Source organism: Phyllostomus hastatus, unplaced genomic scaffold, assembly GCF_019186645.2.
Source record: "Phyllostomus hastatus isolate PE091 unplaced genomic scaffold, TTU_PhHast_1.1 phas_contig_38, whole genome shotgun sequence".
NCBI lineage: Eukaryota > Metazoa > Chordata > Mammalia > Chiroptera > Phyllostomidae > Phyllostomus > Phyllostomus hastatus.
In genome coordinates this window covers 24848431-24873256 of record NW_025333869.1, presented here as the reverse complement: position 1 = coordinate 24873256, position 24826 = coordinate 24848431, and the positions used below count along the sequence as shown (strand labels likewise).

The 24826-nt window shown below is 57.8% G+C and overlaps 1 protein-coding gene across 3 annotated transcripts in view; it reads right to left on the bottom strand.

Annotated features, from left to right (window-relative positions):
* SPOCK2 (SPARC (osteonectin), cwcv and kazal like domains proteoglycan 2) overlaps positions 1 to 24826 on the bottom strand; it is a 46381-nt gene that overhangs the window by 13020 nt on the left and 8535 nt on the right. For all 3 annotated transcript variants that reach the window (XM_045842013.1, XM_045842014.1, XM_045842015.1), the window contains exons 2-11: positions 19572 to 19580; positions 19178 to 19223; positions 18827 to 18941; positions 17154 to 17268; positions 15379 to 15493; positions 14908 to 15027; positions 14258 to 14476; positions 12745 to 12807; positions 11149 to 11286; positions 10893 to 11006 (exon numbers count right to left, since the gene is read on the bottom strand). In XM_045842013.1, coding sequence (XP_045697969.1) covers positions 10893 to 11006; positions 11149 to 11286; positions 12745 to 12807; positions 14258 to 14476; positions 14908 to 15027; positions 15379 to 15493; positions 17154 to 17268; positions 18827 to 18941; positions 19178 to 19223; positions 19572 to 19580 — 1054 coding nt within the window. The remainder of the gene's footprint in view (positions 1 to 10892; positions 11007 to 11148; positions 11287 to 12744; positions 12808 to 14257; positions 14477 to 14907; positions 15028 to 15378; positions 15494 to 17153; positions 17269 to 18826; positions 18942 to 19177; positions 19224 to 19571; positions 19581 to 24826) is intronic.

Genomic DNA, 24826 nt, shown 5'->3' with positions numbered 1-24826 from the left:
AAATTAAAATGTTGGAATCAGATTGCACAGTTTCATGAAGCCTTTGTCCTAATCACACACATCGCAAAGTAAAATCTACTTCTTTCTGTGGTCATGGAAGAAAGCTTGAGACCCTCAGATTTAAGGGATAGATTTGGCTCTTGTATCAGAGATAATAATAATAATAATAACAACAACAACAACAACAACAGTGGCTTACACCAAATAAACATCTGTGCCTCTCTCCAAAACAGTCTCGGGCCTGGCCAGCCCCAGCTGGGTGGAGACCCCAGGGTGTGCGAGGCCCAGGCTCCTTCCCCCGGTTGCTGCACGGACAAGATGGAGCCACCATGTCCGTGTTCCCGCCAGTGGGAAGAGGCAGAGGAGAGGGTGGCCCCAGCCAGGGAGTGGTGTCCATCACTTCGGCTTGCATCCTAGCATCCTGCCGCTCACCAGGGAGCCGCCGGCCATGTGGAGCTGCATGGGAGCTGCAAGTACAGCCTTTGTCTAGGCAGCCGGCGGCCCAGCTAGAAACAGGGAGTTCTGTTCCCCTTAGGAGGGGAGAGTAGACCTGGGGTCCTCTAGCGGCCTCTGCTCCAGCCTGTGTTGGAGGTGCTGCTAAGAACCATGGGCTTTGGGATCAGTTGCCTGGGCCAGGCCTTCGTCCCCAGGGCAGGGAAGCCCCCCTCCACACCGTGTGCCTTCTCTCTGGACCCCTGTGGTTCTCATCGCTCCCTGGGCTCTTCGGGCTCTGGGAGGAGTGAACGAGATGACCCAGGCATGTGCAGCCTGCAGCACGGGCGTGGTGCGGAGCAAGCCCTCAGGGAGGGAGGCCAGCTGTGTCCTTGCTTAGCGGAGCTAATTGTCACGTTCCCCAGGAGGCCAGGCTAGGAGCCCCCAGCACCCAATAATTTGCATGTACTCTTCACCTCACATCCAAGGGACCTCTCTCTTCTGCAGGGTCCTAAGAAAGAAGAGATTGAATATGTCGCTTACTGACTAGGAGGTTCCTGTGTCGGTGGTCCCTGAGATCCCAGGTTCCGTGATTTGCCAGGAGAACTCTCAAGAACCCATGCAGAGCCATACTCACAGCCAATGCCTATTACAGTAAACGCCTACTGAGCAAAACTGGCACCCGGACGCCTGGAGGACACAGGGCAGGCGCCCAAGGGTCCTTTCCCAGCGGAGTCACACAGGACACGCTTCATTCCTCCCAGCTGTGATGGCACGTGAAAGGTTTTCTACTAGGGAAACTCGTTAGAGACCCAGCACCAGGGTGTTTATTGGGGGCTGTTCCCTCGGCACCCCCTGCCTTGCACATATCAAACCTCCAGGCTCCTCCAAGGAAAGCAGGTGTTCAGAGTAAGCCGTGTTGTTCACACAGACGACGCAGGCACAGTGAGCCCCTGTCCTCAGGGAATCGTGGAAACCCTCCTGAAATCCAAGTTCCCGGGCTCCAGCCACGGGCCAGGGTTGCCAGCGGGCTGTTTGGAGGGCGGCTGTCTCAGACCTGCTGTGCTCACTCCGTTCTGCCCAGTCCCAGAGAGGGGCCACTGGACCTGGGCCTTGAAAATCTGGAGCAATATCAAAAGGACAAAATCCTCACAGGGGCCCCATCACCTTTCTGGACTCTGGGGCTTCCTAACATAGGCCAGATCTCTGCTTCATCATTTTTTTCTTTTTAATTTATTTGTTTTTAGAGAGAGGTGAAGGGAAGGAGAAAGGGAGAGAAGCATCACTGTGTGGTTGTCTCTCACACGCCCCCTACTGAGGACCTGGCCCACAACCCAGGCATGTGCCCTGAGTGGGAATCAAACCAGTGACCCTTTGGTTCACAGGCCTGAGCTCAATATACTGAGCTGCACCAGCCAGGGCTCGGTGCTTCCCCTTTCCCACCACCCTGCTCACCCTCTCCATGCCCTGATAAGCAGGGAGACTTGCATTCAACTGGGGCTCAATAAACTCAGCCGTGTGGAACTTCTGATCTCCATGGGTCAAGGACAGTAACAGCTCTGGGGAAGGAGCAGCCCAAATGAGCTCTGACATCTCTAGGGTTTGATGATTCCAGGATTTTGGGTCCACCAATATCAGATTCAATGTAGCCACCTGAGTCCTGAGCAAGGCAGGCCCTGGAGCCCAGTGTGTGGGCAGAAGGAATGGATAGGGAGCCACACTGAAGAGGCCGAGGTAGGTGGAACCCAGAGCCTGCAGGGTGTGGCTGGGCTGCAGGTGAACGGGGGCCTTGGCCCTGGCCCAGGGGCCTCACTGCAGCAGACAGGGGCCCCTCCTGGCTGGTTCTGAGTGTCCCTGGGCAGGTACAGTTCATGCTGAGCACTGAGTTGCTGCCAGGGCCTGGGCTGGTGCCCCAGGCAAGGCAAGTGTTGGGGGAGCCAGCTGGGACCAGCTGCCCGGAGAGGGTTTGGGAAGGAAGCTGGGGTGGGGTGGAGGGGAGGCCGCCCTGCTCGGCGGCGGGCAGTCGCCAGTGGTGTCTGCCTCTGCCCATAGATGGGATTGAGAGGGCGCAGTGCGGGCAGGGGCCTCTTCTTCCTCTAGAGCCCAAGGAAGCAAATACTCAAGTGAAACCACCCACCCCCTCACTGCGTGGTGGCTGGCATGGCTCAGCTGGCTGGGCATCATCCTGCAAGGGGAAAGGTTGCAGGTTCAGTTCCCAGTTGGGCCACATGCTGGGTTTCGGGGTGTGGTCCCCTGATTGGGGCATGTACGAGAGGCAGCCGATCAACGTTTTTCATATCACTGTTTCTCTCCTTCTCTTTCTCCCTCCCTTCCCCTTTCTTCAAAACTAAATAAAATCTTCTCATAAGTAGCCTGAGGTAATTTCTGAAAACAATTTGCTATTCACTTGACCCAGAAAACACCACAAAATCATGCAAATCAAGAGGTGCAGATCTTCGTGTTCACTTGAACACTCGTGAAACGGCCCTGGCCGTCGAGGGTATGCATGTCCGAAAGCACCAAGCCGCTGAAGGACGCCACTTTCGATGTGTGCCGCTCTGTCATTACAGCGTGCCCGGGCCAACAGGGGGGCTGGACACAGGGTGGGTGGCCCAAAAAGAGTGCTGAGTTTGTGCTGCATGTGCTTAAAAACGCAGAGAGTAACGCTGAACTTGAGGGTTTAGACGTGGACTCCCTGGTCACGGAGCACATCCAGGTGAGCGAAGCTGCGATGATGCAGCCCAGACCTTACGGAGCCCGCGGCCGAGGAGCCCATCCGTGAGCTCTCCCCGCCACACCCAGACGCTCCTGCCTGAAGAAGAGCAGGCTGTTCCTGAACCAGGAGGGGGGTTGTACAGATGGAAAAGATACTGAAGAAACAAAGGCCTGAGGTGAAGGGATTAAGCAAAAAACAAACCAAAAAACTCACAGACAGATGACAGTAGGGTCATGACCAGAGGAAACGGTGGGGGAGGGGGCAAGGGGTCAGGAGAGGGGAAAGCGGGGGTGAGCAGTGATGGGCAGAGACTTGACTTGGGTGGTGAACACACAACACAATAAGCAGATGATGAATTATAGAATTGCACACCTGAAACCTATATAATTTTTTTAATTAAGGTAACCTCAATAAATTTGATTAAAAACAAAAAAGCTGCCCTGGCTGGCGTAGCTCAGTGGATTGAGTGTGGGCTTTGAACCAAAGCATCGCAGGTTCGATTCCCAGACAGGGCACATGCCTGGGTTGCAGGCCACGGCCCCCAGCAACCACACATTGATGTTTCTCTCTCTTTTTCTCCCGCCTTTCCCTCTCTAAAAATAAATAAATAAAATCTTAAAAAAAAAAAAAGCTTATGGCCTGGGAATAAATTCAGCATAAAATAAATGTAAATAAAAGGCTTTTTAAAAAAGATTTTGTTTATTTTCTTTTAGAGAGAGGGGAAGAGAAGGAGAAAGGGAGAGAAACATCATTGTGTGGTTGCCTTTCACATGCCCCCCACCAGGCACCTGGCCCACAACCCAGGCATGTGCCCTGACTGGGAATGGAACCAGCAACCCTTTGGTTTGCAGGCCAGCACTCAGTCCACTGAGTCACCCCAGCCAAGGCTGCAAATAAGTTTTTTAAAAAGTGTTACATCAGGTGGCTGCTCAGAGCATGGCCCCTGGTGCCAGGCAGCCTGGATTTGGGTTCCAGCTCAGCTACTTGCTCAGCCCGTGTTCCTCGCCGCCCAAGCCCTCTGCCTCACCACCTGTGAAGGGGAAGCAGGAAGAGGACTTGCCAAAGAGGACTGTGTGACTGGTTTCCTCATCCGTAGGATGGTGGGGGCTGCTCCGATGGGGGCGGAGCTCTGACGAGATCACCTGTGGGCAGCTCTGGCACGGCCCAGCCTGAGGTCAGCATCCGCACCAGCCACGAGTATCCACAACATGACCCCCCAGCCTTGGCCTCTCTGGCCATCGCATGGAGACGGTGCCGGCCTCTTCCAGTCTTTCCCTCTAATTGTAGGGAGCACCATGCTCCAGAGTCTGGCCACGGCCTCCGAAAATTCTAAGCACCCCCTGCCTGCACATCCTGCACCAATAAATGTCCCAAACAGAAGCCCTGGGCCCTTTGAGCCCTCAGAAAGGTGGCTGCTATGGCTCACATTCCATCCCCACTGTTCTCTTTACAGCAGTTGATTTTCTTTGGAACTGTGAGAGCCCTCGGGGGTTAGTTAGAGTGAATGTGGAATGTCAGAGAGAGTCCCGGAACCGATTTCTGGATTCATGCCTTCGCTCTCTTCCACGGAAGCACAAAGCTGGGCAATCTATTCCAGCCTGCTCGTCCTACAGGGAGGGAAACTGAGGCTCACGGAGCGGCTCGGACACAGTTCAGAGAAAGGGCTGGACACACCGCAATGCCCTTCCTCCCCAAGCTCGTCCCCGGCACTCCTGCTCCCATCCATCTTCGCGCGCAACTCGTTTGCGGAGGCGCAGGCCGTCTGTGGTGTTTACTGTGCGACCTTCTCTCCTGAGGGTGACCCCAGGCATGGCAGCAGAGGGTGGGGGCTGACAATGGAGGCAGCAGGCCTGGTGACATGGGGCCCACCGTGCACAACTGCACGAGCTGAGGCCACCCCCAGGGTGGGGCAGGGTGGGAGGCGAGGCTGAGGGACTGTAGGAGCGGCGGCCGGCTGGTGCTCCCTGAGCTGCGACTGGCCCTTGGGTCTGCCCCCAGCAGTGCTTTTTGTGGCTGGCCCTGGGAACCCGGGCCAGATATGGTGGCAACAACACAGATGGACTGTTCCAGGAGCCAGGGCTCTGCCAGGCCTGCGTCTCCCAGTCACCTGGACCAATGTTGGTCAGGTGCAAATGCCAGCATTTCCCGCCGCTTGAGGATGCTCACTCAGAGCGTTCCTAGCCGCGGGCTCCTCGGTGACTGGTACCCTGGCCTGGCTTGGAGATTGACAGGATGCTGGACAAAACAGTCACACAGGAGCCCTCCTGCCAGGAAACTGCCGGAGGTCCTGCTCCTGCCCTTGAACTGGCCTGCAGGCCTCGCTCCACCCCCACCCAGAGGTGAAGGCCCAGTCGTGGCTCCTCCCAGGCTTAGTCCAGCGCTGGCTTCTCACACCCGGTCCTTACCGGGACACACTCACTTCTGTCTGCTTAGCCGGATAACGCACACGTGGCCGCCCGTCAGCATCACCTGAGAACAAACACACTGATGCCGGGCCCCACCCAGAACAACGAAATCAGACTCTCTGGGGGTGTGGCCTGGGGAGCCTGGACTCCCCACATGATTCTAATGCACAGCCAGGGCGAGCCGCTAGATCATTCCTACCCATCTAGGGGACCTAGCTAAAGTCCCATTCTTCCAGGAAGCCTTCCCGAATTTATCTCATGTGGGTGACCCTCCTCTGAGCACCTGAGGCCATATAAGGAGCAGTCACTGGGCACCGGTGGCAGCCTGCTTTCTGTCAGGTGGTAGGTAGGAAGCAGAATCCGGGCTTTGCCCCTTGCTAGCTATATATCCTTGGGCAAGCTACCAAACCTGAGACTCAGTTTCCTCATCAGCAAAATGGGCACTAATAATAATGCCTGCCTCGTACGCTGAGATGATTCCACTGACCCCTACCAACCCCAAGCCCACCCCTGCCCCACGGTTCCTCTGTTTCCAAAACCACACGTCCCCATAAGCCCAGAGAGTGAACCAGTTCCCCAGGTTTCTGCCCCCTGTCTCCACCCACTTTCTCCTTCCTCCTGTGTGCTGGGAGCAGCTCCTCGTCAAGACACGTCACTCCTCACACTTCCTTCCGGGAAGACTCCTGAGCCCCCGAGTCTGACCTTGCAGGTGGCCGTGAGAAAAACAAAGGGCAAAAAACCATCTTGCATGGCCCCCTCACCCCTCCCAGGAGCTCCTTCCTTGGGACCCACTCTGGGGGCCCGAGCAGAGCCTGCCCCAGCTGACTCGGGCGGCGCGGGGCGGGAGCAGACGCGCGGGCAGGCTCTCCTGTTCAGGAAGCGCTGCAGCAGGTCTGCGGTCCTGGCGGAACAGGCTCTTCTCCCCGTCTGCCCAATGACTTGCCCAAGGTCATGGTTAGCAAGTTCTAGGGCTAGAGTTGAGAGTACCAAGAAATTGGAAACCACAGAAAGGTTTAAAAATAGAGAAATGGTTCGATTCATTAGATTACATCAAATTGGGAATACTATGCACATATTCAAGTCGTGTCTTCTAACAATTTTAATAGCATGGGGAAAGGTTCGTAACAGGTTAAATGTAAAAAGCAGAAGCCCTGGCTGGCGTAGCTCAGTGGATTGAGTGTGGGCTGCGAACCAAAGTGTTGCAGGTTCAATTCCCAGTCAGGGCATAAGCCTGGGTTGCAGGCCATGGCCCCCAGCAACCGCACATTGATATTTCTCTCTCTCTCTTTCTCCCTCCCGTCCCTCTCTAAAAATAAATAAATAAAATCTTTAAAAAAATAAAAAGCAGGACACAGAGTCTGATCTCTACTTTGTGATAGAGATGGGTTTACTGGCAAACATATAGACAGATAACGCCCCCCCCTCAGCCCCGCTGCTCCCAGGTGTCCTGTGTGGAGGGGACAGAGAGGCACAGGCTGACCGGAAGGCGGCTGCACCCCGGGACCCTGGGACCCCAGCCGGGACCCCACCTGTGAGTGCCGTTTCAGTGGGACATGACAGTGAGCAGCAGAAGAATCAGAATGTTGCCAGTAGGTGGTGTTTATAAAGTATTTATTTTCCATTTTCTTAAAAATAACATTTGATTTCCATTATGCATGTGCGGAGTGTACTTATTTCCTTAGGCAGAGTGATAGGCAGGTAAGGACAGCACGAGGCAGGGACCCCACGTGGGGGTCGGGGCTCGGTGTGCGGGCGGGGGCCTCGGGGAGCGGGGGGGGGGGATGATCCACGGGACGCTCAGGTGCCCACCAGTGCACACACACGGTCTAACACTTTGTTTTTCAGTTTTTAAAAAGACATCTAAAATTACTGAGAGATACAGTTTCAGCACTTAAATATACAGACGGAAATCCAAGCACTTGAACACGATTCTTAACTCTAAGCTCAGTTATTGCACATGACACAGTTTAATTTAAGTAGCTTCAGGCTATAAAGCAGCTTGCTCTGCTTGGGACTTCCTTGAGTCCCCTTCGCACGTCGAGGGGCCCCTCCCTGTCACCCCTGCCAGCCCACAGCCTCGTGCCCGTGCCAGGTGTCCGCAGACTAGCCGTTCCTTCTCCCCGAGGGCTGAGGGTGAGGCTGCGGTGAAATGGAGGTTCCCACGTTGACCCCAATGGACCCGCCCACTCAGAGGTGAGTGGGAAGCAGATGCGGCTCATGAGAGGCTGAGTGAGCGGCCTGCCCACTAAAACTAGACAGGCTGGCAGGAGGGAAGAAGGGTGACCGCTGACCCCATAAGGTCACAGCCCCAGTGGGACCATAGGGGCCATCGTGATAGCCCATCACACTCTTATCAACGTCTCCTCCCCCTCCTGCTTCCCGAGCCCCGATCCACGCTGTGCCGCCTCCCCAATCCCCCTGGGACCCCCTTTGAGTGTCTCTCAAGGCACATTTGTTCTCTCCAGCTCCAGCCTACCCCTCTTAGACAACGCCCATCTCTCCCAGCACCCACCGGATAGGACGTCTTAGGCAGCTTCAGGGCCACAAGAAACTCTTAAAATTCTGGTTGAGCTCTTTTCAAGGCAGCCCTAATTCCACTGCCTGCATAACCCGGGGGGATGGGGACAGGATGGACAGAGGACATCCAAGTAGAGGGGCGCGGGAGGGGCCAGGTGGTGGGCAGCTCGGTCAACGGCATGAATCCAAGGAGCTGAGGGAGGCCCCCCCACCCCTGCTCACGGGGAACCCGCAGCTTGCCGAGGAGAGGTCCCTGGGAGGCCTGCAGCCCACTGGGAATGAGCTGCTTTGTCTGGCTTTGGGGGGCTCAGTCTCAAGAGTATGGTGAATAGCAGTGTGGAGGCTCCAGACACAGGGCAAGGCTGGACTCCTGAGTCCACCAGGGTCCAGTTCAGCGCCTTTTGCTTTCTTTCTATGACATATTTACAAGGTCATAACAACGTGCACAACCAGAAGACCCAGAGACACAGAGAGTATCCCCCGCCCACTGGAGAGGAGGGTAACAGTGAGGGGGAAGGGCGCCCCTTCCTCTCCCGGCCCTGCCCCCCCAGAACACCTCGGCGTCCTCAACAGCTGGCCCCAGGAGGACATTCCAGAAGCCTGAGCTGGGGCAGAAGAAGAGACAGACAGACTTCAATCCTGGCGAGGGCAGGAAGTTTCAAGTAGCTCCAAGTGAGAGAAGGGGCTGCTCAGAGAGCAGAGGGCTGGCCGGAAGGACATTTCCCTGACCTGAGCTGAGCTGGGGACCAGCGGGAGGATGTGGGAGGACAGGGAAGGGGAGTGGGGACACGGGACATGGGGGATCTGGAACAGCGTGACACCTTAATGATCAGAACCTGTGCTGCAGAGCGAGAAGTGGTTTTTATGGGGCTAACTGGAGTGTCATTACTTTCCCCAAGAGAAGACTTGGAAGATGTGAATTCCAGGGTGGCAGCAAGGGGCAGACTGGGGGAGGTTCTTCCATCAAGTCCAACAGATGCGGCGGGTGCTGCAGAAGCTGGGGAGACCTGGGCCAGGGCCTAGTGCGGGGAACCTCACCAGGTGGGGACCCCACAACTTGCCACCCATCCAGCACGTCGGGTGCCCCTCCTCACATTCCAGGCTTCAAGGGATGGTCCCTAGTGTCACACAAAGTGTGCACATGTGCACGCATACAAGCACACACACACACACACACACACTCTCTCTCTCTCTCTCTCTCGCATACTCACACTGCCCGCACCATGCACTGAAGGGCATCAGAGGCCCAAGCCTGGGTAAGAGATTCTTCACCCGTGGGGCTAGGGATTTGCTTCCAGAGGGAGGACTAGACAGGTTGGGAGGGATGGGCACCTTCTCATCCAGCCTAGCTCCCTCCTGGTAGAGATTTGGGGGAACAGTGAGGTGCGGCCTCAGGGCCTGGCTGTCCCAGTCCCTCCCCTCTGACTTTGCACAACCCCAGAACACTCCCTTCAGAGCTCGGAGAAGCCCCTCCACTACAGCAGCCTCAGGGGACCCCCAGAGGGGACAAAGCAAATGCTGGGAACTGAGGAGTGAGGCTGGAAACGTTCATGGCCCAGAAGCACCTCCCCCCTGAAGAGGCGAGATGGAGAAAGGTCAAGGTCTCTGCTGCAGGTTTCCTCTGCTCTTCCTTCACAGAGTCTCAGGGAGAACCCTTTCTATGGCCTGCGCGGGAGGGGGCATTTATTAAGGGGTCAGGGAGGAGTTGGAGGTGGGGGCACACGTAGGCCCCGGCAAAGACCCAGGCTCTTCACCCACCACTGCCTGACCCTCAGGCTCCCAGAGCGGACCAGGGCACCCCAGCAAGGGGGGCAGGGCAGACACGGCACCTAATGTGGCCAGGCACAGCTCACTTATGTAACAGCTACCCACTGCCCCCAAGGAAATGGCCCCCACCGAAGACCCACAGAAAGAGGCTGGACTGTTCTTTCATCCAGGGCTGCCCCGTCTGGGTGTGTGGGGCAGCCTCTCCTGCCCGTCAGCCCTGCCCCACACCAGGCAGCACAGCAAGGCCTCCCTCCCCCTGTGTCTCAGCTTGTGTCCCCAGCTCCTTCCTGGCCACCTCGGTCACACTGGCTTGGGCGAGAAACGTTTCTCTAGTGTCACGGAGCCCCGCAAAGGGAAAGGGCTTGCTGGGGTGGGCATCCTGGCCCGTCTCATCTGAGGCTGGAGGGGCAGTCACAGCCCAACTGGCCGAGCTTTGGGAAGACCCCCAGCCAGCAGAGAGCTCCTTGGCCTCCCTCCCCTCTGCAGTGGGGACAGGCCAGCAGACCAGAGCTTGGCCCCAGAGCGGGAGGAAGCAGGGCAGGCCAGGGCGGGAGGAGTCGGGGCTGGCTGAGCTGAGGGTGGCCAATCAGGACACGGGTGTCAGGGCAGGCCTGGATGCAGCCAGGGGACATGGTGGAGGGGCGTCTCGTTTCATCGACGTTGACCTTTCAGTGGGCGTACGTATGTGAGAAGGTGCGTATTTGAAAACAACAAATGGAAAGAAAATAACTACAAGGAGGCCAAAGGTCTTTGGGTGACTCACTCTGCCAGGAGCAGTGTGGACCAAGGACACGTTTGTCAGTGCACGCTACACACACGCACGCGCACACACACGCACACAAGCACAAACAGGCATTCCTACATCCCACAGGCGTGCCGGGCACACTCCCACCCTCACTCCTCCTGCTGAAGCCAGGGCCCTCCCAGTTGTATCACCCGCAACCCCCCATGAGCTGCCTGCTGCTCTCCAGGTCTCCGCTGGCCGGTCCCCCTGCCCTGCCCTCGGGGCACCGTCTACCAGATGTAGCCTCCATCGTCGGCCTCGCCCGCCTCACCCTCCTCCTCCTCGGCCTCTTCACCCGCTTCCTCCGCTTCCTCGGTCTCCTTCTCCTCCTCGTCCTCCCAGCCGACACCACTCCCAAAGTCCCCCGAGAAGCCCACGATGTCGTCTGTGAGGTGAACGAGCCAGGGTCAGGCTAGGACCCTGCTGGCCGCCTCTCCCCATGGCTAGCCGGGGATCCGCCCACCACGCGGGGCCCCACGCAGGTCCTCCCAGCGGGTCAGAGCCCCGCGCTGCCGCCCAGCCCTTACCGCAGTCGGGGCTCCCGCTGGTGCGGGTGCCGGTCAGCTCCAGGCCCAGCTGGTCCACACACCAGCAGTCGCCGCTGCTCTGGTCGCACTGTGTCTTCCGGTAGTAGCCGTCCTCATCGCAGCTCGGGATGAAGACTCCTGGGTGGGGGAGGACCCGGCGGGGTCAGAGCAGGGGCCTACAGGTACCGGCTCTTTGGGGAGGTAGCCCTGGAGCCTTGGACACGGGCAGGGGCCAGACCCCACCAGCCCAGGCCCCAGCCAACCAACAAGCCTGGACGCCGGTGTCTCTTCCGGCTGCACTGACTGGGGGCGAGGAAACCCACCTCCCTGAATGACCCGCTCAGGCCCCGTGCCGGCTCCCTTTGGCCTCCACCGCGTCCTGGGCTCGGTGGCTCTCGTCTTGTCGGTCGGCCAATCTGATCTCCTCGCACTCAATGCCCTCCGCCCACGGCGGCACCCCACCCTGGCTGTCCCCGGCTGGCAGTGCCCAGGCTTCTCCTCTCGGCCCCTCTGACTCTGACCTGCCCTCGGGGCCCACCCACTTTCCCTCAGGCTCCGAACCGCTGCCTCTCTGTCCACTCAACAGGCATCTTCTGTGACAACCACTCTGGGGGCCCAGAGATAGACTCTGCCCACTTAGGGGGCTGGGACACACACAGAAATGATAACACCAGGCCCCAAGGATGGGCGCGTGAAGGCTCGGCAAGCGTGCTTGGGAGTACGGAGGAGAGAGGGTCACGATGGCTTCCTGGCAAAAGTGGCGCTCAAGTCCACCCCTGAAGGCCACTGGGCTCTCAGTCCACGTGGGTTTGCAGCTTGGTTCCATGCGCCAGACTCATCAGCCCAGGTGCACTCCCAGGTACACGCCCAGGTGCATGCCCAGGTGCTCTCAAGAAGCCATGAGGCCCCACGTGACCTGCCTCTCAGACCTCTGTCCCCACAACAACCACATTCCAGCCACACGGGGCCTTTCTTTCTGCCCCCCAAAGACTCCGAGTGCTTTCCTGCGCTCAGCTCTGCGCTTGGCTGGCTCGCTCTCCTCCCTCTGGGCTCCCCTTGGAAGCCAGCGCCCCAGAGAGGCCTTTGCTGAGCCCCAGGTTAACTCGTGTCTACCTGAGCGCTCCCTCAGCACCACACATATGCTCGCCCCCGCAGGCGGTGCTGCCCTCTCTGGTGTGCGGGGCTCCCCAGGGCATCTGGGCACTCTGCGAGGCCAGGGCCCCCGTCTGTGCTGGCCGTCCGCTCTGACCTGCTCTGGTTTGTTGTTGTTTCTCGGGGCTGAGTGGTGAGTGTCTGCTCTGGGGGGCCTCACCCAAGCTCTGCACTTGCTGCTGCGGGACTGAATAAAGTGCAGGGTTCTGAGAACCTCTGGTATCCCGGCCTCTAGCTCCGATACTGCCGGGACAAATGAGCGCTGAGACACACTCACTGAGGGCTGGGTGGGCGGCCCTGCCCCACCACAAGGGAGTCTTCTTGGGCCAGGTCTCCTCTGGGCTCAGCATCCCCCCTAATACCCAGGGGCTGGGCCCTCTGGGTCTCAGGGGGACCCTGGGGCACCCATCCCGCCTCTTCCTCGGAGCCCAGCCAGACCCTCACCTGGCTTCTTCTTGGCGGCCTCCTGGATCTGGATGCGCTCCAGCTCCACCAGGCAGGGGGGCTCTGCAGGGAGAGAAGCAGCCTGTGGTGGGACTGTCCCGTGGGGTGGTGGGATTCACTCTGCCCCCTTCCTCGCGCTTACAGACCCAGACAGGGGGCTCTGCAAGATGCAATAGCTGGGCTCAGATCTGGAGCTGCCCCACGGTGGTGGGGAGGTGCACTGATCCCTTTAATGTCCCCAAAACTGACGCAGGGACACCATGAGACAAAGCACTCAGGCTCCAACTCGGGGAGGCCAGGCCATGGCTGTGGGGTCAGGCTGAGTTTCTCAAAAAGCCCAGGGCTCTCTGAGGGTGTGGGTGACCCAAGGGGTGAGTAAAAAGAATTCAAAACAGGGGTGAACACACACACTGCCCAGGGGCAGAGGCCCCACAGGGACCATAAGACAAGAGAGGATGTTGGCTGGAAGCCTGAAAATAACTGGCAGCTGAATCTAACTCGTCTGTGACCTTGAAAAGTCCCCTCGCCCTTCCCAGCTGGAGGCCTGGCTGCTGGTATGATGCGGTCTGTCCCCAGGCTCCTGCTCACAAAGGCTGGAGCACAGAATCAACAGAGTGGGCTCCAGGGGCCTGGAGAGTAAAGGTGAGGGAGCGAAGCAGAGAGCTGGCAGGCCGGGCAGTTAGGGGCGAGAAGACTGATCAGAAGACCTTGTTTGGCAGAGGGGTTTGTCATTTACACAGTGCTCGCACCCAGACTTTCTCAGTCCATCCTCACAACCGTCTCTGAGGTAGGCCCTGTTACCTTTCAATTCAGATGAGGAACCGAACTCAGAAAGGTTCAGGTACCTGCCCAGGGTCCCAAACCAGCATGTGGTGGAGCTCCAGCAGGAGCCTGAGCCTTGGGCCATGGATGCGATACTACTCTTACCCCGCAACCACCTCTGGGGCCAGGAGGCGCAGCAGGGCCCAACCCAGGGGCTGCACCGGGCAACTGACCCCTGGGGCCTCAGTTTCCTCACCAATGACAGTTGCCACTTGGCCATGATCTCTAAGCACATGTCCAGCTGAGGTTCAGTGTATATAAAGCCAGCAAATGATGCAATATCTCGAAGGCTAACGATCACCTACATAGTCATGTATTTGGGGCAAATGATGGGAGATGAGCCCAAAAGTGGAATCATGGAAAAAGCCAAAACAGCTTTAGCTTCAGGACCTGCCAGCCCCTTCCAAGACCCTCCAAAGGCCCCTAGAAATGTTACATTTGTAGTGTTTCATACTTTATCTTTAGGAAGGCCTCCAACTGTACATAAGCTTCAGGACCCACACCATCCGGGTCCACCTCGCAGCCTGCCAAGGAAGGGAGTTTAAGAGTTGGCTTCACTGAGCGAGTGCAGGAAGTGGGTGAGCTGGGCAAGTTTTCGGACAAGATAGCTGACCAATATGGAACCACCCCGACTCCTAAAGAGACCCCAGAGCAAGGGGCAGAGCCCCGGAGGGCCAGGGGCTACACTCACTTTCCCTCCAGAAGCAAAAACACCACTCGGCGGTGGAGACACGGCCATCCTTGTAGGTGTCACAGGAGTTGAAGAAAGGGCGGATGCAGACCTCGTACTTGTCCAGGTTGATGGCGGCCAGCTCCATCTGGTCCAGGAAGAGGTCAGCACTGGTGTCCAGCTTGGAGAACATCCAGCCAATGGAGTCCTTGCAGCTGGCCCCCAGGCTCTTGTCCAGGCCTGGGGAGATGACCAAGGTTCTGACATGCCCAAGGTAAAGAGCCCCATCCATCTGTCCATCCGCCCTTCACCTTTCCGCCAGCCCCAGCCCTCTGTTCAGGGTCAGCTCCATCTCCCTGCCTCTACCTAGGACTGCACCTAAACCATTCAAAACTCTGCTTGAAAGCCCTTCAGAGAAGGTAATTCCTTACCTTCCCTTGGCTACATTTCAGGGCCTTTGCTCCCCCCACCTATTTTAAGAAGTTCTTCCTATCAGCTAACCCGAATCCCTTCCATCTGGTTGAAGCCTACTGTCCCTGGTCCTCGGGTTTAGGCTCTTTTAGAGGCTCGGAGTCTGGCAGGAGGAAGGACAAGGTGGGTTTGTCCCAGGGCACACCTGTCTCCCCATCTCCCTCCCCCCAAACCCCAGGCTGAGCAACCAGCTCCAGTACCGCTGGCCGGGCTGGCCCCGCTGCTGGCGGAGCCGTTCTGCTTGGAGTTCTCGTGCAGGAGCTGGAACCAGTCCCGTAACCGGTCCCCCAGGTCGGCCAGGTCCTGACCTGTGCAGATCTCTGCAGAACAGCAGGGGGTGGAAGGTGAGGGTGAGTGAAGCAGCAAGCATGATCTTAGCTTGGGATGATGCCCTACAGGCCGGGATGCCACAGGAAGGGAAGTCAGAAGTTAGAGGCTCCTTCTCCCGTCTTCTTCCTCCCCCTCACTCCCTAGCACTAAAGACCCGCAGCACGGCTCCCTGTGGCTGAGGCCCAAGCCCTCCTGGTCTGTGATGGGGTGGGGACCCCAAGCCAGTCCCTGTTTTTGCCACTTCTCCTGCGCCGCTCCGCAAACCTCCCTTGCCAACCTGGAGCCCTGGCAGGGAGGCCCACCCCACCCCATCCCAGCTGTGGCCCAGAGCTCCGTTTTACCCGGTTTGTCATCGGTGGTGGAGGTGGTGGCCTGCTCCGTGGGGCAAGGGCAGGGGCCCTCACACCTCACTGTCAGCTGCTTGTTGCTCAGGCAGGCCTGCTGTTCCAGCTTACACTGCACAAGGTGAAACATCAGGTCGTCAGGTCCGTCGGTGACGGGGACTCACCCCAGGGGGCCCTGCAGCTAGGGACACCGACGTGACAGGAGGACAGTCCCATGCACAGCCCACCTGGTCCCTCTGGTGGCCACGGGTGCAAAGTGCAAGGGGCAGTACACCCAAGAAGGGAGTTCTAACAATCTAATGCACCCATGAACCCCACTCTGCACATTTATCTTTCCCAGGATGTCCTCCTCCTCATCCCCTCACCTCCAGCCACCCACCTGCCCCTTTTAACTATTGCTCACCCGCTCCGTGTCCTCAAGGCCCCTCTCTCAATGGCCTTTCCACAGTTATCTCCCTGGGCTTTGCTCATCCCCCTTGATAACAAACAGCTACCAGCTATTAAACATCTGCTAACTCCTGGGCCTTTACTGATAAAGCCAGCTGCTGAGAGAGGCTCATCCCGTCCTTGCCTTTAACACCTTTTCCCCTGGTGGCATCTGTTTTCTCCCCGTGGGGTGGCCACTAATGAGAGGCAGGTCATAGCACGGTTATAGCATCATCCCGCCTGCTCCCCTTTAGCTCTGGGAGGGAGGGATTGTGTTTCTTATGCTCAGCAGAGAATGTGGGAGCTCAGAGAGGCCCAAGGACTGGCCGGAGGCCACAGGGCAGTGATGGAAACCGGACCTCCCGATGTCCTCCCTCTACCTTCCCACAGGACAGCACCATGACCCCTCAGAACACAGCTTCCTGCCCTCGGGAGCATGACACAGCACCCTGCTCCCACTCCTGCTACTCCCACGACCTCTGTCTGGACCCCTCAGTCCTCCCTACCCCACCTGCTGCCACGTGCAGCTCCTGGTCTCAGCCTCTTGCTTTATTCTCTCTCCCCACTCCCTCCCGTAAACGGGTGACTTTATCACCCACTGCGGAGCGGGGCGGGGGGGGGGGGGCTTGTCCTTAAATCTGCATGTCACCCCCAAAGCATTCTTAAGATCTAGAGTCCAACCCAAGCTAGCAACCAGTGCCCCCAAACTCCCTACTCTTCACTGCCGTTGGAAGCATTCACAATTAGCACCTGCACTTCTGTGGCATTTTAAAGTTTATTAAATCCTTTCACAAATATTGTATCATTTACTCCTCACAAAAATCCCATAAGGTAGGAGTTCCTTCCCCCAACCTATTCTTCCTTCCCACGTTGTCACCGCGGGGATGGTACTTCCTCCTGCCCCAGAATGCCCGGACTTGCTGCTGAGCACCAGCCCCTCCGTGTGGGATCTGCCTGTGGGAAGCTCCATCCTTCACCCCCAGCCACCAAATCACAGATCTCCTTCCTTCCTTCTACAGCCCTTGGTACTCTCGGGAGACCCTTGCCTCCTTTTGTCTAATTGGCAGTGACCTGTCCCCCTGCCTCCTCCAGGCCCCACCCCCTATCTGCACCTGCCTGAGGTCAAGGGCAAGGTCTGGTTCACTCTCAGGTAGCCCCAGCCCAAGGCTCAGGCGTCTCTACTCCAATGGGCCACATTGCAGGCACTGACGCAGCCCTTCCGGCCCCACCTCTGCACTGGGAGTCCCTCAGGAGCCTCTGGCTGGCTGTTCAGTTTAGTCCTCTCTGTGCCTGCGGCCTCAAGTACACCGCACCCCCACCCCACCCCCTCGGCCAGGGTCCCTCACCACCGAGCTGTACGTGTGGCCATCAGAGCCACAGACGGAGGCCAGCTGGGCCATGTGACAGGGCTTGCAGGCGGGATCTCTGTTTGCATGGAGTTTCAGGGCAGGTTGCTTGATCCTACAGGAGAAGAGGGTGGGGAAGGCACAAGGGCAGAGGTGAAATGAGGGAAGGTCAGGGAAATAGAAGGTTCAGGAAAACAGATCCAAGAAGAAGCTGGTCCTAGCAACCTATAGTAGATGCAGCTGTCCCCCTAACCTGGCCACCCTCCCCCCACCTCCAGCCAGACCCTCCCCAGCTCACAAGGGCGGGACCACGGGAGTAGGGAGCAGGGTCTAGACTCCCAGACTCCCAGCCTCCCTTCCGGGCTGCCAAGTTGGCAGGGCCCTCCGGCAGCAGCTCCGGGTCCCACCGCGAGATGTGAAAGGGGGCCACTTGTGGCTGAAGCGGTCGGACCAAATCCGAGCCTGCGCACTGAGGGCCCACAGGCCGTGTCTGGCGTGCAGGCTCATTGTACTTGGCCACCAAGGTTTTTTGGTTTTAGTTGAGCTGTTTGCCAACATAGACACAATGGAAGAGCTCACGTAGAAACCTGGATCCCTGGCCTTTCTCAGTGACATGGAAGAAGTGGCGTCCGGGCCCGTACTCCCCCATGGCCCTCGTCAGCCAGTGCCCCTTTCCACAGGGCCGGGGCTCGCCAGCGTGGCCCGTCACTGACCTCTCTCCAAAACTTACATTACCTGCCAGGCCCCCGCAGGCACCTGAAACTGTAACCGAAGTCTCTGGGCTCTGTTCTATGATTCAGGAAGAGGGGAGGGAACTGGACCTTTTCTAGGGGTCTCGGCACCAGGCAGGTGCTTGTCCTTGGACTAGAGTTAAGGCCTCAAATGCTCCTCCTCCCTCCCCTCCTCTGAGAGCCTCAGAAGCTTCAACCTTAAATATTTTATGAAGTCACTGTGTGTCGGAGCTGGAAGGAGCCTCAAGCTATCTGGGCCAACCTATTTGTCTCGCAGATATGGACACGAAGGCCCGGAGAGGCGCTGTGACTTTCCCAGGATCCCATACGTCTGGGGACAGATCTCTCAGTGTGGTGGCTTTAAATTAGTCCACACATTCCCTGAAACCCCTCCCTTCCAAAGATGGAGCTGCAGTACCCCCCTCTAGACGGTGGTGGCACTTATGACTCGCCCCTAACAAGTGCAAGTGGCCAGAGTAACAATGCGCAATTTCCGAGACTGGGTCACAAATGACGTGTGGCTTCCTCCTTGCTCTCCCCCTCCTGCAAATGACTCAGCTCAGGGTGAGCCAGCTGCCATGTTGTGAGGACCTGCAAGCATCCCCGAGGAGAGGTCCACGTGACCAGAAACACAGGCCACCAGCCCGCAGCTGCGTCAGAGCTTGGGAGGGACCCCTCCAGTCCCAGTCCAGCCTTCGGATGATGCAGCACCACCACCCCACCCCCAGGATGTCACACCCTGAGCCAGAACCATCTGACAGAACCGTCTGGATTCCTGACCCTCGGAAAACGTGAGACAGTGCACGTTTGCCATTTTAAGACACGCAGTTTGAGGTAGTCTGTTTCACAGCAAGAGCTGACTGGCACGTGGGAGAGGGTCAGCTGAGCCCTTGCTCTGTGAGCAGAGCCTCTCCAGGGCTGCCACCTGCCCCAGCCCCTCACCTGTGCTCCAGCTTCTTGCGGCTGATACACATGGCCCGCTGGAAACCCTGGGCGATGCACACTTTGTGACGGCTGCACTTCACCTTCTGGCAGGGGTCCTTGGTGGTGTCCAGGGCTGCAGGGACACACGATCAGAGCTCCGGTCAGCTGGGAGTCAGTGCTAGAGATCCCAGGACTCCCAGTCCCACTTTGGGGCTCGGAAGCCCCTCTCTCCAGCAGCTCTTAATGACCAGAGCTCCTCAGCTCCTTGGCTGCCCAAGGAGCCCCCAAGGCCAGGGTGAGGACTTGTCCTCTGGCCTCAAGTCTTGATAGGTGTCAGTCACGTTCCCTGACCTGGGAGGGGCATGTTACCTTCATCTCCTTGCTGATTGTCCTCCCAACTCTTGATGTAGTCATCCTGGGGAAGGACAGTGAGGGGCAGGGGAGAGGGAAGGGTCAAGATTTAGGTCTCAGAGTGGGTCCAACTCCAGGGCCAGGAAGGGTAGCGGGCCAGGCTTGCACATAGAAATTGCCACCATCTTGGTGGCTGCCCAGATGACCCCCGTCCACCCAGGGCCTGCCAGCTGCCTCCCCCAGACCTCTGTCCCGAAAACCCATGTCCAGAATCCCTTCCAGCTTTTCCCATAAGCTCGTTATCTTCCCTCCCACCCCACTGCCCCCAATCCCACAGTGGATGCTGCAGGCAGAAGTAGGGTGGGGGCACAACGAGAGAGGAGGGGAGAGTGGGGCCCCAGGCAGTACTCACCTCCACCTCCTGGGGATCAGGAAGCAACGCCCGGAAATGAAGCGGGAGGAGAGAGGGAGAGATGGGGATTTCAGTGAGGCCCACCCTCCGACCACGTGACCCCAGGGCTCCCTCAGCCTCATGGCGCCGCTGGGGGTGCTGCATAATGGCCTTGGAGTGCTGTGGTCTCTGACCCCCAGAGCTTCCAACTGGAGGACAGCATTCCTCTGTCCTCACCGCAGATAGCTGAAGACCAGGGCCCACTGAGGGCTGGCCTGAGAGGCCGCAGGGGTGAAACCCACAGCATTGAGAGGGTGAGGCCCATCCTCCTCCTCTAGGCCCTGAAAATGTTCCCAGTGGCCCAGCCCTGTCCCCACCATGAGGACAAATGTCTGAGGGGCCCACGCTTCCTGGGAAAAGTGATTCTCACGCCTGTTCTCTGAACATCCCAGAAACACTGCTCTCTCCCTTTGCTAGGGGGCCCCCCCTTGGCCATCCCCTCCCTTGACACACGCCCACCAGTGAGTGAGGCGGAAAGGCGACCTCCCCTCTAGGCTGCGCTATTTGCACTCAAGGTCTGACTCCTGCAGAGTCCACCTAGTCACTGAGAGAAAGGGGGCCGCAGTCCCTCCAAATGTTGATGGTTACCATACATAGTCCACCTGCAAATACTGAGATGCAGAGGATCCTACACCGGCCCTCTGAGGCCATCTGGCCAAGCCCCCTCTGCATATGGCAGAGGACGGAAAGCCCAGAGACAGGGAATGACCTGCCGCAGGTCCTACCACCGCAGAGCCCAGGTCTCCTGGCTCCCAGCATAGACCCCTCTTCGGGCTACAACACAGTCTCCGGGACACAAGCACAAGGGAGACTACTGCCCACGAGTGGCTGGAGGCAGAGCAGCCCGCACCCAGCCCGGCTTGCTGGCATGAAACCACAAACATGTCTGGTTTTCCTACTTTCCTCTCTGGAGTGGTGGCACTGCTGAAAACCGGCAAACAGCTCCCAGGGTCCTCCTGCTGGAAGTTCTGCCAGGCGGGCAGAAGAAGGGCTTCTCAGGACTGGCGGCCGGCAGTGCCAAGAAGCTGGCTGCCGGCCTCCTCTGGACAGAGGTAGAGGGGCATGAGGAGCCACACATAACTGGCCCCCTTCATTCCAAGTCCCGCCCACCCAGCACTCAGAGCAATGCAGGGGTGCGGTGGGGTGGGGGGAAGAGCCAGATGACTGTCAGGCCCAGGGTTCCAGCATCCCAGGGCTGCAACACGGGGTCTGCAGTGGGCACAACAGAGGGCGTCCACAACTGCTTTGACAGCCCCGGGGCTCTCAAGCCTCCCCTGAGGTTGACTAGCAGCAGGGGAACAGGCAGAGGCAGGGGCCGCATCACCATGGCCTTGCAGGCAAAGGCCAGAAAGTGGCCAGGGCCGAGCAGGCCGTTGGGATGTCCAAGCAGCCAAAGTCCCACAGTCCTTGAGCCCAGGAGCAGGCAGGAGGAAAGTCTCAGAAGCAGCCTCCGGGGAACCTGGCCTGGGTGGCTCCCTGGGCACCGGAGAGACTGGCCCTGGTGCCTACCCAGTTCCACAGGGCGTGGCCTGGGCCCTTCTCAGCCCCTGAGGAAGCTTCTAAGGAGACCACAGGACACAGAACTGAGGCACAATTTCCCCTGGCCCTTCCTCTCCAGAAACTCCTTAGGATAGGGGGGTCTTCTCCTGGTGTCCACTCCACCCCAGGCAGGAAACGGAGGCCGAGTGTTCAAGTGGCTGAGGCAAGTGTAAGGACTGGCCTCCGCCAAGTTGGGGTCTTCCTGGCGGCTCCATCATTCCCTGGGAGGGGGTGGGCACGGAGAGGACAGGCGAAGTGGCTGGTGTGAGTCACCTGCCTCCAGCCAGCAAGGTCTGTATGCCCGGCCCACCGACCCTGCACCTGAACCGGAGTGGGGCAGGGGCCTGTGTGTCGGCCAAGGGCCTCCATGCCTGCTCACCCCACACTCTCACCTTACCCTCCCGCCTCAACCTCCAACCAACCTGCAAGCAGGAACCTTTGGGACTCAGTACAAAGTGGGTTCTTGAAGGTCAAGATCAAGAATTTCTGATCAGAAACTCAAGGGAAAGTAGGGTGGGGGAAGGGGGAGTTTTGAGAAAGATTTCACCATTAAGCTCCTCTGTTAGAGCCCCGATAGGGAGCCATTGCCACCCACCCCCAACCCCTCCCCAATTCATCCTGCAGGGACTGAGGCCCTTCTGGATACAAGACCTGTCCTCCATTCCAGCTGAGCTCTCTACCCACTCTGGGGGCAGGCGGAGGGAGGCCCGAGTGGTCCTGGACCGCAGGACCCTCACTCCCAGGAGGATGGGAATGGTGGACCAGAGAGGGATGAGGACGGGGCCCCAGAGTCACACAGAGTCCCAGCGCTGCCCTTGCCAGCTCATGCTGGGCACACACCCTGACCTCTAGGAGCTTAGCACCCATCTTCTGGGACTACTTAGTGATTAAAGAGGATGGCGTCTGTGAAGTGATTTTTGTCCAAAAAGCACTCAACAAACAACAGCTGTCACAGAAGAGACCATGAGCTTCGGGGAGAGGAAACGGTGGAGAGTGAGGAAGCAGGCAGGAAGGGGCCACAACAGGAGCCCCTGACGTGGAGAAGAGAGAGGCCACCCCAGGGGAGCAGAGACCAGCGGGATGTGAGGAGAGTCTCCCCAAGGGGTCTGCAGGGAAGGGGCACGTGGAAGTCCTGCAGGCAGCACAGGGGCAGAGCCCAGGGACACACTCCGGGGGTGGGGAGCCCCTGAGGTCGGATGTGGGCCGGCCCATCTATACACTGAAAAAGAGGCGTTTGCTGGCAAGTGGAACTGTGCCTTTCAGGCGGCAGTGTCTACTCGTGGCACCCAGTGGGCTCAGTAGCCGTTGTGAGAAATGGTCTGATTTCTTCCCAGGAGAAGGAGGTCCAGTTCTGTCCTGGTTCTGCTACTGACGGGTAAAGGGTGTTTTCCCCCAAGAGAGGATTGACTCTAGGGCTAGGGTCAGGACGGGAGGGAGATGGGTCACAGGCCAAAGGCCAAAGTTCTGGGCAAAGGACGAGTCTGTCTATTTCCCTAGTTGGCTCACCTGGTCAGTCCGGCAGGCCTCCACCACCCCTGTGCACAGCACGGGGCAGGCCCGTGGGAAAAGTGCGGTGCTTTTAAATTAAGTCCTCTCCAAATGTTTTTACAGTATGTGCCTGTCTTCCTTTACCCTCACAGCTCTGTTAAGCAGGCAGGACCCATTAGAATCAGCCCCATAAAGAAGTAAGAACACTGAGGCTCAGAGAGGCAGAGCAGCCGGCCAGGGTTCCCAAGACAGATGAGACAGTGAGCCGAGACTCTCCGACTGGGCCCGACGGCCGGCCCCACACCCCACCTTACAGGTAGGGAGGTCTCTCATTGAGACAGGAACAGTCTTGCACTGAAAAGGGGGCAGGGAGGTACGCAGGACGTTGGACCTAAAATACGCTCTAAACCTGGCTCGTTGTGTGGCCTCAGCAGGTCACTCCCCATCCCAGGTTAAGAGCCCTCTGTGCCACGTGGGAGCCTCTCAGCTATGGCCACACAGGAGAATCACCCGAAGAGCTTCTTCAACCATCCACTGCCCAGCGCCAGCTGAGCCCTCTGCAGTCTCTGGGGATGGCTCCGGGGAGCTCCCGCTGGGGCGGAGCGGGTCGCTGAGTGCGCCCACTGCAGCGGGTCTGAGGGCCTTCGAGCTCCGCATCTTCTGTCTAACGCTCTTCTTATCTTCTCTGGCGTCTTCACCTCTCACGCGGGGCCTCACGGGTGAAAAAGACCAGCGATTCTCTCCCTCTGAGGGCGCCTCTCACACAGCGCAGATGCTCAGTGCCCGAGGGACAGGCTGACTCACTGGACCCCGGTCTCCTGATGGCCCAGTCCAGGCCTTTCCCTTCGGAGCGCACGTCACACCACCCTCTCCAGTCCTTGGGCATCGAGTCAAAGAGTCTGCCCCGTCTTCATCTTCCCACTCTAGCCTGCCCTCCCTTCACCACACCCTTCGCTCCCGCCTCCCCAGCCCCAGCCTCAGCCAGCGCAGCATCTCCTCAGGGGTCTCCCTGCACCCTTCCATCCTCCACACTGCTGCAGCCACAGGGGTCTTTCTAGAACACAATTCTGGCCACGTCGCTCCCGCCTTAAAAAACTCTTCACTGAACATACACTATGTTCTCATTCTGAAAAAACAAAAACAAAAAATGTTTAAACAGGGGAGTAGGTAAAAAGTATTTATACCAAATTGTTAAGTCATTTCCTCTGTGGGGGGAGGAATACAGAGAATTTTAGCATCTTTCTGCCTTTTTCCAAGTTTCCAAATTTTCTACAACATGAATATGTTTTACTTAAAAAATATATTTATTTATTTATTTATTTATTTATGTAGAGGGGAAGGGAGAAAGGGAGAAAAACATCAATGTGTGGTTGCCTCTCACACGTCCCCTACTGGGGGCCTGGACTGCAACCCAGGCATGTGCCCTGACTGGGAATTAAACCAGCGACACTTTGGTTCATAGGTCAGCATTCAATCCACTGAGCCACATCAGTCAGCGCTATGTTTTACTTTTTTAACGAAGGGAAAAACCACCATAAATCTATTTGGAAACCCTCACTGGTTCCCTGCCACCTACAGAAGAAAGTCCACCTTCCCAGGCCATGTCCCTCCAGTGGCTGCTTCGGCGAGGCGGGCCTGGGCACAGCCTTCCTCCCTGTGTGGAATGTGCGTCTGCATCCAGCCCAAGACCTCCTTCCCTTCATCATTTAAAACCCACTCAGTCGCCAGCTTCCCTAACCTGCCCCATATCCAGTTTTCCTTCAGGCCAAAGGCTCCTGGTAGAAGTTTATTATTCTTCCGCTGACACGAGTAATGTTGGCACTCCTGCACTGTTTAAATGGTCAGTGTCTTGAGGGCAGAGACCACATGAAAGTCATCTGTCTGTGCCTAGCCCCTAGCATACAGAAAAAACACTACTCATAACAGGTAACACCTTTCCAGCAATTACCATGTGCCAGGCACTGTCCTAAGCACTTTGCATTCACCTCATTTACTCTTCACGACAACCTAAGAGAAAAATCACTATTATTATTATTCCCATTTCTCAGGTGATAAAATCGAGGTTTGGAGAGGTTAAGGGACTTATTCAGGATCCCACATCAATTGCACAGCAGAAGAGTGCTGGTAGTCCTGGAAGTGTGGTTCCCGAATCTGTGCCTGTAACCAGGACTCAGCACTACTCCATACGC